The following is a 15,023-nucleotide window of genomic DNA, read 5'->3' as shown; positions in this document are numbered from 1 at the left end:
TCCGACCAGCCATCTCCACCCTCATTTCTCCAACCCCCCCCACCCACAGTCCCCAGAGCTTCATTAGCTGTTCATTAGAAAGAAAACTCTTACTTTAAGTTTTTGTTCCTCTAAAACAGAGCCCCCCCGTCTCCTTTCACTCATCTAAAGCTACTTGGCAGATTTGGGGAAGGAGGTGGCAGGAGGTGTGTGTGTGTGTGTGTGTGTGTGTGTGCTTGCTTGCTTGTGCTATGATGTGTTGATGGAGATCTTACTGAAACCTGCACAGGTCTGAACAGGGACTGGACGTATGCCTAAGTGATTACACACACACACACACACACACACACACACACACACACACACACACACACACACACACACACACACACACACACACACACACACACACACACACACACACACACACACACACACACACACACACACACACACACACACACACACACACACACCTCCACCCAGCACTTTTGCAGTCTGCTGCCAAAGCTGGAGGCTTAGAGAGAGGGGGGAGGGGATGGACAGGCAGGGAGTTGGCGGAGGAGAGAGAGGGGGGGGATGGACAGGCAGGGAGTTGGCGGAGGGAGAGAGGGGGGGATGGACAGGCAGGGAGTTGGCGGAGGAGAGAGGGGGTGGACAGGCAGGGAGTTGGTGGAGGAGAGAGGGGGGGATGGACAGGCAGGGAGTTGGCGGAGGAGAGAGGGGGGGATGGACAGGCAGGGAGTTGGCGGAGGAGAGAGGGGGGGTGGACAGGCAGGGAGTTGGAGGAGAGAGGCTGCTTTTCTAAAGTGTGTCACTCCAATATGTAGCTGACAGTCTAGGCCTTTCTTTTTGTGAATTCCGTGTTGGAGATGGGGGGAGTATAGGAGTACTATGCAGGGCGGTACAGAACATCCACGTTTCCACTCACTACCACATTCTCTCCAGACTGTTCACACTCAACGCCCTACTCAAACATGGCAGCCATTCAACTGTTCCTGTGTGTGCCCTAAATCAATATGGCCGCTGTTCAGCTCTGCCAGCCGCTCTCGTCCAATATGGCCGCCGTCCAACTGCTGTGATTGGATCTCACCCTGTCAGGGCCTACAGTTTAGAGCGCAAGAATGAACGAGGGAGAGACAGAGAGCCAATATAAACATTGTTCTACTGCCTTTTACAAGAGAGGGAGAGACAGAGAGCTAACAAGCACGGATTGCTTTGTAGCTGAACTCATTTATTGCCTTGCCCTAAAGCGAACTGTGCTTTCCCTCTATGCTTTCCTCATCACTCCATCCTCTCCTTAGCTCACCTCTCTGTCCATTGCTCTTTCTGTCCACCTCTCTACCTCCACTCAACGATAAAGCATTTATGGACTCTCTCTCCCACTACATCCCTCCCTCCCTCCTCCCAGAGGAAGGTCAGTCAGTACTTTATTAAAGTCAAATTCAAACATATCCTCAGTGCTGCATTGCCTTGGAGATCTCAGAGGAGGCCATTTTAAATGAGTTAATCATGACCTCCCAAAACCGCTCAAATGGATGTGATTATGGTGCTATTGATTCAGCCCTGTGTGTGTTCGTTTTAGAGTGTTACCTGCCTGGGGAAAAGAGGGACAGAGGGAGGAGGAGTTGGCAGAGGAAATGAGGGAGGGCGGTAATTTCACGTTCCCCTAATCTTCAAATGTTTAGAGCATGTGACGTATCATATCCACCCTCTGCCCTCATATCCGCCCTCATATCCACCCTCATATCCACCCTCCGCCCTCATATCCACCCTCATATCCACCCTCATATCCACCCTCATATCCACCCTCATATCCGCCCTCATATCCGCCCTCATATCCGCCCTCATATCCACCCTCATATCCACCCTCATATCCACCCTCATATCCACCCTCTCTAACCCAATAGGTCCATCGACTAACCAACAGAGGAAATACAGTGTACAGACTTCCCTTCCCTCTAATCAAAAAGCTTCAGAGCCTCAGAACAGCCAAGGCTGCAGCCTGCCAACACCCCAAGCAGGAGTAACCGTGGCCCAGGGGCCTGTTAAACCCAGAGGAGCAGCTAGGGACTTCCAGAACCTGGGAGGGGAGCCGAGACAAAATCCTATTGCTCTTCTATCACTCCACTGTGTTTAATATACACACAGGGACAGAGGACAGCAGCAGGAGTCTGGTAGAGGAAAGGCCCCTACAGCACACACACACACACATAAATATATTCACACACAGAATATATAATGTAGTCAGACACAAATTACACAAATAAGCATCTAAATGCAGTTAGTGACAGAGTAAAGGCCTACACACACACACACACACACACACACACACACACACACACACACACACACACACACACACACACACACACACACACACACACACACACACACACACACACACACACACACACACACACAATACAGATAGCCACAGTGTGTGACGTGACAGTAATGGGAGATGTCCCCTGGTAATCACTGACACTGCGTGACAGCAGGGCAGCGTGGGCTGTGAACACACACTCACCCCTGTTAAGGTCTTTATGTTATGCAGTGCGTTCTGGGCTTCAAGGGCAGCTTTCCGTGTGTAAAACGTGACAAAACAGCACCCTGGGAGAAGAGAGGGGGAGAGAGATGAACATGATAAGCAACCAAAAAGTGTTCTTCATTTATTCATACAGTTTTACATCATCCGTCAAAAGTAGGCTGAAGGAGAAACCAGCTTAGCATTTAAATGAAGAAAACATTCACAAGTTTAAAACAATTCAGTATTAATGACTTGAGTAACAGTACTTCAGAATGACAGAGACACATCAAAGAGAGAGAAGGGGAGAGAGGGAGGACAGGAGCCAGTCAGACAAAGAGAGAGAGCGAAAGAGAAAGCGAGAGAGAGAGAGAGAGAGAGAGAGAGAGAGAGAGAGAGAGAGAGAGAGAGAGAGAGAGTGTGAGAGAGAGAGAGACCTGTTGCCACGAGAAAAGGGCAACCAGTGAAGAACAAACACCATTGTAAATACAACCCATATTTATGCTTATTTATTTTATCTTGTGTCCTTTAATTATTTGTACATTGTGTATATAAATAGTCATCTCCATATAGGTATATATATACAGTCCAGGTATAGATATTAAGCCACAGTCATATATAATATGACATTTGTAATGTCTTTACTGTAGAAAACTGCTTCATGTGTAATGTTTACTGTTTTTTTCCCTTGTTTTCACTTTATATATTCACTTTGTATGTTGTCTACCTCCTTGTTTTGGCAATGTTAACATGTTTCCTACATGCCATAAAGCCCTTGAATTGAATTGAATTGAATTGCAGAGAGTTGATGATTCCAGATTGAGAGAGGTGGAGAAATGAAACAGAGAAGGAAAGGTCTGTCATTATGTTTGGGATGAAATAGTCATCTCCAGCATGAAGCAGACAGTCCAGGTTAGACCATTAAGCCACAGTCAGCAGTATAAGGAGCAGAGGAACTGCTGAGTCATGTAGAATCACTGCTTCACACACATTTACAGTTTTCAATTCCTCATTTTCTGAGACGTGTGTGAATGACTAGTCCTGCTGTCCATCCATCTCACTTCCGTTATGTTGCACAGGTACCATGTATTTTTAACCCTACACCCTCAGAGAGGAATTGGTAGTGTGCATTGGAGCTTGCCTTGCAGAGGGGTTGATGATTCCATTCCATTGGAAAAGGTGGCTTTAAAATGACCAGCGTTTTCATATGGTGCTGTCTGTGTTTGGGATGGTTAAGGTCTTGGCCTAGAGGGGTTAGCCTAGCATTAGCTGTGTGCTGTGATGCCCATGGTGTGGGGCCTGTGTATGGGAGGGGTTAGCCTAGCATTAGCTGTGTGCTGTGATGCCCATGGTGTGGGGCCTGTGTATGGGAGGGGTAAGCCTAGCATTAGCTGTGTGCTGTGATGCCCATGGTGTGGGGCCTGTGTATGAGAGGGGTTAGCCTAGCATTAGCTGTGTGTTGTGATGCCCATGGTGTGGGGCCTGTGTATGGACAGCTTTGAGCTTCGTATTAGCACTGTTGTCATTCCCATAGTGTAGAGGCTGTATGGAAGGGTTAGCCCAGCGTCTGGAAATACATGTGTATTGTGGTTCCCAAAGCACACAGCCTATTTAGCTCTTATAGTGTCATCATAGGTATGGGGGGGTTAGCGTGTTAGTGGTGTGTATTGTGATTCCCTAGCATTAGTGTTGTATCAGCATTGCTTAGCTTAGCATTAGTGTTTTAGCCTAGCATTAGTGTCTTAGCCTAGCATAAGCCTATTGTGATCTCCATAGTGTAGGGCCTGTGTATGGGATGGTAAGTGTAGCAGTAGTGGTGTGTATTGTGAATCTCATAGGGTAGGGCCTGTGAGGGCTAGCGATGCGACGTGTGGTTGACTGTCCCTGTTGGTGTGCTGTCAGGAAGAGGATCAAAAAGCAGAGCATAGTTCTCACACACTAAGGCTGCGTTTAGACAAGCAGACCCATTTTTTGGGTCTCATCAGGTCTCTTCACATCAGATCTTTTTCATATCAGGTCTTTTTCAGGGAGTATGTGATGCGTCAAAAGAACAATTGGTGAAAAAAATGCATGCACAAAACTAGCAGTAGTCTACTCAATGTTGTGTTCGAGACCACCTAAAGCCAGAACTATTCAAGACCAAGACCGGAGGAGGGGCGAGACCGATTCAAGACTGGAGGAGGGGCGAGACCGATTCAAGACCGGAGGAGGGGCGAGACCGAGACCAGAAAAATGCAAGTCAAATTAAAGACCATGATTATAATTTAGTCAAATCACCACCATAATAAGAGTTGAACACGTCCAGTATTTCTGTGTTAATATTTCAGAACAACATATGGATTCTTTAGACATTCAGAATAGTGAAGAAATGTATGTTGATGAAAATAGAGCCACTCTACAAATATTACGATCCCAAACACAGTGGGGAACAATGGGCCTACTACGCCTTCAGAGAAGGGCTAAGAGTTGATCAAATAATGAGTATAATAATAATGATGTTCTGATTTAAAAGTTTTTGTCGATAAGGGTTAACACTGAGGGTTAACACCAATTAGAATGTTTCTTTGCTGGTCTCTGGGGAGATGAATCTAGCTAGCTAAGTCAGCCATCAGCTAGGCCATCAGAAGCTAGATAAAGGCATATGCCATTCAACTGTATTTAGGACAACGTTTGTGTGAAGTAACAGTGGAATCAAGCAATCCCATTTTGCCTTAATGGGTGGGACTGTTTTTACAAAAACGTCTGCCTACTTGAAGGCCAGCAGGTGTTAACAAAGAGCATGTTGTTGTTAATGTGTTAGCTTCTCTCTTTTCAAGAATAATGATCATCATCTGCTGAGGGAAACTGTGTTTTTTTATTGCAGCGTGTTTGTGGTGTTACCCATCTCTTTGAAAATAACTTGTGTGTGTGAAACATGGTTGCATTTAAAGTGGAACTGACAGCATTTTAGCAACATGACATTTACACCCCCAGGAAGAATATGACACATTTTTTAAACATTTTCTGACAAGTGACCACTTAGATATGGTCATTTTCATGGATTCTTAGAATGTTTGGTTATTACGGACAGTAAGGCATTTGTGAAAAGTCTATAGTAATATAGAGTGGGAAAGCGGCCGTGCATTTGGACAATTAATAGACACTGCAGGAAACAAATAAAAACATTTGTCTTGTCCAGGACCGGAGTCTACACAGAACGGTGCGCTATAGCCAATCAGAGCTACAGTAGGCCTTTATACAAACAAGCCATTTGTCACACAGACCTTCCATCATTCATTTTGAACTGGACTGTGTGTTTACAGGCAGTTGTAACAGCGTGACTTTAGATCATTAGAACGCATTCGCCAAAAGCCACAAAATACACCTGAATGGATTTCTGCAAATATGTAAAAACCACAAGGCTCTCTCGCTCTTAGTTATGCACATCAACAACAACAAGGTCCACAACTAATGCTAGCCAGAGCAAGATGAGCTAAAATCTAACGAAGGAACATTAGATAAACCCTCTCAAACCTTTTCAGCTAGTTGGCCGTCAAAATTGCACTGATAAACAATGGGGAATTGTAGCCACGTCCTTCTGCAGCTTGCCTGCCAATGCATGCTTGTCCCAACCAAGCACCCAAGCTAACTGGCTAGTTAGCTAGCTTTCTACTTCCAGACACAAATGAGAGAACAACTCACTCACCTTGACTAGCTATGACTTTTTTTCAACTTTTACTTACACGGTCATATTCAGGAGGTGTTGCGTGTTTGTAAATTCATCAGTTGATCTGCGCTCTGGCACACTCAGACGAGAGTGCTCTGAAATCGGAGTATATATGTATTTTTATTTAACCTTTATTTAACTAGGTAAGTCAGTTAAGAACAAATTATTGTTTACAATGACGGCCTACCCCGGCCAAACTCGGACAACGCATGGCCAATTGTGCGCTGCCCTATGGGACTCCCAATCATGGCTGGTTGTGATACAGTCTGGATTCGAACCAGGTTGTCTGTAGTGACGCCTCTAGCACTGAGATGCAGGGTCTTAGACCACTTGGGAGCGCAGTTAGTCAAAGTGAATTTGCGAATGCAAGAGATATTCTAATTGGATAACAGTTGTTCAAGTTCTTGCTAGCTAACCAAATGACACCTGCAACTCTAGCTGTGTATAGCCACCGAAAAACGATGTGAGGGGAAAAAGTCAGTTGCTCACCCACTCCTCGAATGGCATGGCATGACATGCTCCTAGCAGCTAGCTAGCTAGCTATCTATCCAGCTAACGTTAGGCTCCGTTTTTTTTAGCTTGCTACAGTACATAAATAGACACTCTAGCCTATTAGCCATGTTATGACTGACTTGTGATCATTGCCCTTGCTAGTTTGATTGTATTGACATTCCCATCCTTAGTTACATTCGTCCGTTTTTGTCCAGAATAATGAGTCATTGAAACTGAAATCCCAAATGGAGGCAGCAAACAATGTAGCAGGCCAGCTGTGTATTGGGGAATTATATGAATCATGCATTGAACTGCATCTATTCTGCCAACAATGCCTTAGACTTCGGCATGGAACCTTGAGTTAAATAGAACCTATTTTTAAAATCTCTTGTAAAGTTGGTTTTGTAGCATAAACTGGGAATTTGATATATATATATTTTTTGATATTATAATTTTCTGTTCGTTTCATATCTGCAAAGTAGTTACAACGCTGTCAGTTCAACTTTGCACTTTAGGTCACCGGTTACTTGTTTTTTTGCGATGGGAAGTAATAGTCAACTGGGAAATGCTTAATGTTTTGTTTTTGTTTTCCTATGAATGGGACCTACTGGTTTATGGACTGCTTCTCCTTTTACAGCATGCTGTGTGTGACTGCTGTCTTTTCATCGGCCTTATGCAGTGGTGTAGTGGTTTCTGGAGAAGTGGGTATATTAATATTTTGCCAGAAAGTTCTTAAACGGCCTGCCCAGCAAAGGAAAGGAACGCTGTTTTCCTGTGTTTTCATGAGTTTTCACAGATTTTCACTATCAAAATATAAAAAATGTAAATATAAATAAAATACATAAATGTTAAACCACATCAATCTGATTGGGTGGGCCTGTCAGGGCCTGACTCCCCAGTGGGTGTACCTCTGTCCACCCAGGCCCATCCATGTCTACACCCCTGATGCAAAAAGCACGTTGACAAATGTGCATCACAAATAGCCTACTAACCAACACTTCGGACTTAACTTTTTAAATACCTGGTTTGCATACCCATTGTTGTCTTAGTTACCATATACATATTGAAATGTCTTTCCTACCGTACGCGCTACCGATGTGATTCTTCTGTGAGCTGCTCCATTCCAAAACACGTTGAGAGCTGCACACGTCCTGCCTGCACATGATATTCCGCTAAACGAGGTTATGTGCTCGGCACACGAGGCTACTTCATGAAAGATTGCTCTATTTGTACTGTATAATTGATAAGTCGTATACCTCCACGACGCTACTTTGATACGCATCAGTAGGGATTAAGTAGTCAGTATACGCAACGTCCACCGAAAAACATGTGAGTGTACGGCTTATACCCGTGTATAGCCTCCCCTAGACCACTGGCCCTTTGTGTTTTACTAAGAGTGCACCCTCCTACATGAGTGACCTGGTATTACGGTTCATCTTCTTTCAGAATCACCAACCTGTCACACACTGAAGACCTATAGGTTCACCACTGTACTAACCTGTCACACACTGAAGACCTATAGGTTCACCACTGTACTAACCTGTCACACACTGAAGACCTATAGGTTCACCACTGTCACACACTGAAGACCTATAGGTTCACCACTGTACTAACCTGTCACACACTGAAGACCTATAGGTTCACCACTGTACTAACCTGTCACACACTGAAGACCTATAGGTTCACCACTGTACTAACCTGTCACACACTGAAGACCTATAGGTTCACCACTGTACTAACCTGTCACACACTGAAGACCTATAGGTTCACCACTGTACTAACCTGTCACACTGAAGACCTATAGGTTCACCACTGTACTAACCTGTCACACACTGAAGACCTATAGGTTCACCACTGTACTAACCTGTCACACTGAAGACCTATAGGTTCACCACTGTACTAACCTGTCACACTGAAGACCTATAGGTTCACCACTGTACTAACCTGTCACACACTGAAGACCTATAGGTTCACCACTGTACTAACCTGTCACACTGAAGACCTATAGGTTCACCACTGTACTAACCTGTCACACACTGAAGACCTATAAGGTTCACCACTGTACTAACCTGTCACACTGAAGACCTATAGGTTCACCACTGTACTAACCTGTCACACACTGAAGGCCTATAGGTTCACCACTGTACTAACCTGTCACACTGAAGACCTATAGGTTCACCACTGTACTAACCTGTCACACACTGAAGACCTATAGTTTCACCACTGTACTAACCTGTCACTGAAGGCCTATAGGTTCACCACTGTACTAACCTGTCACACTGAAGACCTATAGGTTCACCACTGTACTAACCTGTCACACTGAAGACCTATAGGTTCACCACTGTACTAACCTGTTACACACTGAAGGCCTATAGGTTCACCACTGTACCAACCTGTCACACACTGAAGGCCTATAGGTTCACCACTGTACTAACCTGTCACATACTGAAGACCTATAGGTTCACTCACCACTGTCACACACTGAAGACCTATAGGTTCACCACTGTACTAACCTGTCACACACTGAAGGCCTATAGGTTCACCACTGTACTAACCTGTCACACTGAAGGCCTATAGGTTCACCACTGTACTAACCTGTCACACACTGAAGACCTATAGGTTCACCACTGTACTAACCTGTCACACTGAAGACCTATAGGTTCACCACTGTACTAACCTGTCACACACTGAAGGACCCTATAGGTTCACCACTGTACTAACCTGTCACACACTGAAGGCCTATAGGTTCACCACTGTACTAACCTGTCACACACTGAAGACCTATAGGTTCACCACTGTACTAACCTGTCACACACTGAAGACCTATAGGTTCACCACTGTACTAACCTGTCACACACTGAAGTCCTATAGGTTCACCACTGTACTAACCTGTCACACACTAAAGACATATAGGTTCACACTGTCACACACTGAAGACCTATAGGTTCACCACTGTACTAACCTGTCACACTGAAGACCTATAGGTTCACCACTGTACTAACCTGTCACACACTGAAGTCCTATAGGTTCACCACTGTACTAACCTGTCACACACTGAAGACCTATAGGTTCACCACTGTCACACACTGAAGACCTATAGGTTCACCACTGTACTAAACACTAGGTCATAGGTTCACCACTGAAGTCACCTGAAGGCCTAGGTTCACCACTGTACTAACCTGTCACACACTGAAGTCCTATAGGTTCACCACTGTACTAACCTGTCACACACTGAAGGCCTATAGGTTCACCACTGTACTAACCTGTCACACTGAAGGCCTATAGGTTCACCACTGTACTAACCTGTCACACACTGAAGGCCTATAGGTTCACCACTGTACTAACCTGTCACACACTGAAGGCCTATAGGTTCACCACTGTACTAACCTGTCACACACTGAAGGCCTATAGGTTCACCACTGTACTAACCTGTCACACACTGAAGGCCTATAGGTTCACCACTGTACTAACCTGTCACACACTGAAGGCCTATAGGTTCACCACTGTACTAACCTGTCACACACTGAAGGCCAGGTTCACACTGTACTAAGTCACACACTATAGGTTCACCACTGTCACACACTGAAGGCCTATAGGTTCACCACTGTACTAACCTGTCACACACTAAAGGCCTATAGGTTCACCACTGTACTAACCTGTCACACACTGAAGGCCTATAGGTTCACCACTGTACTAACCTGTCACACACTGAAGACCTATAGGTTCACCACTGTACTAACCTGTCACACACTGAAGACCTATAGGTTCACCACTGTACTAACCTGTCACACTGAAGACCTATAGGTTCACCACTGTACTAACCTGTCACACACTGAAGACCTATAGGTTCACCACTGTACTAACCTGTCACACACTGAAGACCTATAGGTTCACCACTGTACTAACCTGTCACACTGAAGACCTATAGGTTCACCACTGTACTAACCTGTCACACACTGAAGACCTATAGGTTCACCACTGTACTAACCTGTCACACACTGAAGACCTATAGGTTCACCACTGTCACACACTGAAGACCTATAGGTTCACCACTGTCACACACTGAAGACCTATAGGTTCACCACTGTACTAACCTGTCACACACTGAAGACCTATAGGTGTACTAACACCACTGTCACACACTGAAGACCTATAGGTTCACCACTGTACTAACCTGTCACACACTGAAGACCTATAGGTTCACCACTGTACTAACCTGTCACACACTGAAGACCTATAGGTTCACCTAACCTGTCACACACTGAAGACCTATAGGTTCACCACTGTACTACACACTGAAGACCTATGGTTCACACACTGAAGACCTATAGGTTCACCACTGTACTAACCTGTCACACACTGAAGATCTATAGGTTCACCACTGTCACATACTGAAGACCTATAGGTTCACCACTGTCACACACTGAAGGCCTATAGGTTCACCACTGTACTAACCTGTCACACTGAAGACCTATAGGTTCACCACTGTACTAACCTAGGTTCACACACTGAAGATCTATAGGTTCACCACTGTCACACACTGAAGACCTATAGGTTCACCACTGTACTAACCTGTCACACACTGAAGACCTATAGGTTCACCACTGTACTAACCTGTCACACACTGAAGGCCTATAGGTTCACCACTGTACTGAAACCTGTCACACACTGAAGGCCTATAGGTTCACCACTGTACTAACCTGTCACACTGAAGACCTATAGGTTCACCACTGTACTAACCTGTCACACACTGAAGTACTAACCTATGAAGGTTCACCACTGTACTAACCTGTCACACTGAAGACCTATAGGTTCACCACTGTACTAACCTGTCACACTGAAGACCTATAGGTTCACCACTGTACTAACCTGTCACACACTGAAGACCTATAGGTTCACCACTGTACTAACCTGTCACACTGAAGGCCTATAGGTTCACCACTGTACTAACCTGTCACACTGAAGACCTATAGGTTCACCACTGTACTAACCTGTCACACTGAAGACCTATAGGTTCACCACTGTACTAACCTGTCACACTGAAGACCTATAGGTTCACCACTGTACTAACCTGTCACACTGAAGACCTATAGGTTCACCACTGTACTAACCTGTCACACACTGAAGGCCTATAGGTTCACCACTGTACTAACCTGTCACACACTGAAGGCCTATAGGTTCACCACTGTCACACACTGAAGACCTATAGGTTCATCACTGTACTAACCTGTCACACACTGAAGGCCTATAGGTTCACCACTGTACTAACCTGTCACACTGAAGGCCTATAGGTTCACCACTGTACTAACCTGTCACACACTGAAGTCCTATAGGTTCACCACTGTACTAACCTGTCACACTGAAGGCCTATAGGTTCACCACTGTACTAACCTGTCACACTGAAGACCTATAGGTTCACCACTGTACTAACCTGTCACACACTGAAGGCCTATAGGTTCACTGTACTAACCTGTCACACTGAACCTAGGTTCACCACTGAAACCTGTCACACACTGAAGGCCTATAGGTTCACCACTGTACTAACCTGTCACACACTGAAGACCTATAGGTTCACCACTGTACTAACCTGTCACACACTGAAGACCTATAGGTTCACCACTGTACTAACCTGTCACACACTGAAGACCTATAGGTTCACCACTGTACTAACCTGTCACACACTGAAGACCTATAGGTTCACCACTGTACTAACCTGTCACACACTGAAGACCTATAGGTTCACCACTGTACTAACCTGTCACACTGAAGACCTATAGGTTCACCACTGTACTAACCTGTCACACACTGAAGACCTATAGGTTCACCACTGTACTAACCTGTCACACACTGAAGACCTGTTCACCACTGTACTAACCGGTCACACACTGAAGACCTATAGGTTCACCACTGTACTAACCTGTCACACACTGAAGACCTATAGGTTCACCACTGTACTAACCTGTCACACTGAAGACCTATAGGTTCACCACTGTACTAACTGTCACACACTGAAGACCTATAGGTTCACCACTGTACTAACCTGTCACACTGAAGACCTATAGGTTCACCACTGTACTAACCTGTCACACTGAAGACCTATAGGTTCACCACTGTACTAACCTGTCACACTGAAGGCCTATAGGTTCACCACTGTACTAACCTGTCACACTGAAGACCTATAGGTTCACCACTGTCACACTGAAGACCTATAGTTTCACCACTGTCTAACCTGTCACACTGAAGACCTATAGGTTCACCACTGTACTAACCTGTCACACACTGAAGACCTATAGTTTCACCACTGTACTAACCTGTCATACTGAAGACCTATAGGTTCACCACTGTACTAACCTGTCACACACTGAAGACCTATAGGTTCACCACTGTACTAACCTGTCACACACTGAAGGCCTATAGTTTCACCACTGTACTAACCTGTCACACACTGAAGACCTATAGTTTCACCACTGTCACACACTGAAGACCTATAGGTTCACCACTGTACTAACCTGTCACACACTGAAGACCAATAGGTTCACCACTGTACTAACCTGTCTATAATAGATATGACGGCTGTTAAGAGACTGTATTAATGTATTAAGAAAAGAGTGTATATATTTGGCCTGGTGAAGCGGTTTTACGTTCTGACTGAATGGAAGCTGATAATTAGGAGTTTTTTACTCCACTGGTCTCGGGGAAAAAGTATGAGTCCTCACTGTCCCAGACAGATTCAAGACCGAGTACAAATGTATCTGACACAGAAACAAGACCGAGACACTCAATATGTGAGTTCACTGAGTGTACTGTGAATAGCCTACCTCTCTCTCAACATTTATATGAAGGCCAACAAGGCATAAAACACACCACACACACTACACTAGAGATACACACACATGCAGGCATGCACAAAACACACAGAGGAGAAAGAAAATATCCACACACACAAAACGCAGAGAGAGGGGAGGGGGGAGTAGAGAGCAGCCAGTGAGAGGAATAGAGATTAGGAGAGAGACGGTGTTCATAAATGCTTTATATCTACTGAAGGAGCCTCATACTGTCAATAACACCATCCACAAGTCCACGCCATCATATTAGACAGAGAGAGGGGAGGGGGGAGTAGAGAGCAGCCAGTGAGAGGAATAGAGATTAGGAGAGAGACGGTGTTCATAAATGCTTTATATCTACTGAAGGAGCCTTTTGACTGCACAAAAAACCTGTGCCCTTCTCATACTGTCAATAACAGCATCCACAAGTCCACACCATCATGTTAGACAGAGAGAGGTGGGTAGAGAGAGGTGGATAGAGAGAGGTGGGTAGAGAGAGGTGGGTAGAGAGAGGTGGGTAGAGAGAGGTGGGTAGAGAGAGGTGGGTAGAGAGAGGTGGGTAGAGAGAGGTGGGTAGAGAGAGGTGGGTAGAGGGGGTAGAGAGAGGTGGGTAGAGGGGGGTAGAGAGAGGGTAGAGGGAAAATAAAAGGGATGAGAGAGAAGACAGGGATGAAGAGGCACGGATGGATGGAGAGGGGTAAGAGAAGAGAGGACTGGCATGGAGGGAGGGGTGAAAAAGAGCAGAACGATTTCGTCAGATTGCCGATTGATTGCAGCCGACGAGGAACAGAATGTTAGCATGGTTTATTAACAGAGAGTAGAAAGAGGAGAGAGAGCAATACAGATGGAGGGAGAGAGAGGAATGAAAAGCACTCTTCTGGTTGTGCAGAGCTAGATGGAGGAGATGAATGGGAGGGGGGGGTTATAGACTACTCTACACCAGGTCCCTGCACTCTTCACTGGGCCCCAGCACCCAGGAAGAACCCCTTCACCCCCAGCCTCTGACCCACATTAATTAACTCTGCAATTACTGACCACACCACCCTCTGGTTAGAGTGACTACACGGGAGAACACTATACTCTGTGTGTGTGTGTGTGTGTGTGTGTGTGTGTGTGTGTGTGTGTGTGTGTGTGTGTGTGTGTGTGTGTGTGTGTGTGTGTGTGTGTGTGTGTGTGTGTGTGTGTGTGTGTGTGTGTGTGTGTGTGTGTGTGAGTGGGTGTGTGGGTGACGGGAGAGACAGAAATAGATCATACTCAATAAAGCAGGAGAGGAATAGATTGATAGAGGGGAAGAGAGTGAGAGACGGGGTTGGGAGGTACAACCATAGTGGCCTGTGTTTAAGAGAGTGAGAGACGGGGTTGGGAGGTACAACCATAGTGGCCTGTGTTGAAGAGAGTGAGAGACGGGGTTGGGGGGTGGCCTGTGTTGAGAGTGAGAGACGGGGTTGGGAGGTACAACCATAGTGGCCTGTGTTGAAAGAGTGAGAGAGTGAGA

The 15,023-nt window shown here is 45.5% G+C and overlaps 1 protein-coding gene and 1 long non-coding RNA gene across 10 annotated transcripts in view; both read right to left on the bottom strand.

The window, feature by feature from the left end:
- The window catches only part of LOC118381184 (CUGBP Elav-like family member 2), a 242,069-nt gene that overhangs the window by 60,738 nt on the left and 166,308 nt on the right, over positions 1-15,023 (bottom strand). Inside the window, exon 4 of the mRNA XM_052460291.1 lies at positions 2,510-2,592. Within this exon, the coding sequence (XP_052316251.1) occupies positions 2,510-2,592 (83 nt within the window). The remainder of the gene's footprint in view (positions 1-2,509; positions 2,593-15,023) is intronic.
- LOC127906811 (uncharacterized) lies at positions 8,168-12,869 on the bottom strand. Of its 9 annotated transcripts, XR_008062904.1 has the most exons (6): positions 12,825-12,869; positions 12,056-12,095; positions 10,361-10,610; positions 9,884-10,217; positions 9,667-9,748; positions 9,516-9,593 (listed from the first exon to the last, which is right to left on the bottom strand). It is a non-coding gene; the product is annotated as an uncharacterized LOC127906811 (long non-coding RNA). The 9 variants fall into 9 exon arrangements; XR_008062909.1 differs by lacking the exons at positions 9,516-9,593; positions 10,361-10,610; positions 12,056-12,095; positions 12,825-12,869 and adding exons at positions 8,168-8,276; positions 11,816-11,876 and having other exon boundaries at positions 9,707-9,738; XR_008062910.1 differs by lacking the exons at positions 9,667-9,748; positions 10,361-10,610; positions 12,056-12,095; positions 12,825-12,869 and adding exons at positions 8,168-8,276; positions 11,816-11,876 and having other exon boundaries at positions 9,552-9,583.

The sequence above is a fragment of the Oncorhynchus keta genome, chromosome 13 (assembly GCF_023373465.1).
Source record: "Oncorhynchus keta strain PuntledgeMale-10-30-2019 chromosome 13, Oket_V2, whole genome shotgun sequence".
NCBI classification, from domain to species: Eukaryota; Metazoa; Chordata; class Actinopteri; order Salmoniformes; family Salmonidae; genus Oncorhynchus; species Oncorhynchus keta.
Note: the sequence above shows the minus strand (reverse complement) of the source record. Positions and strands in the feature narration are given on the sequence as shown.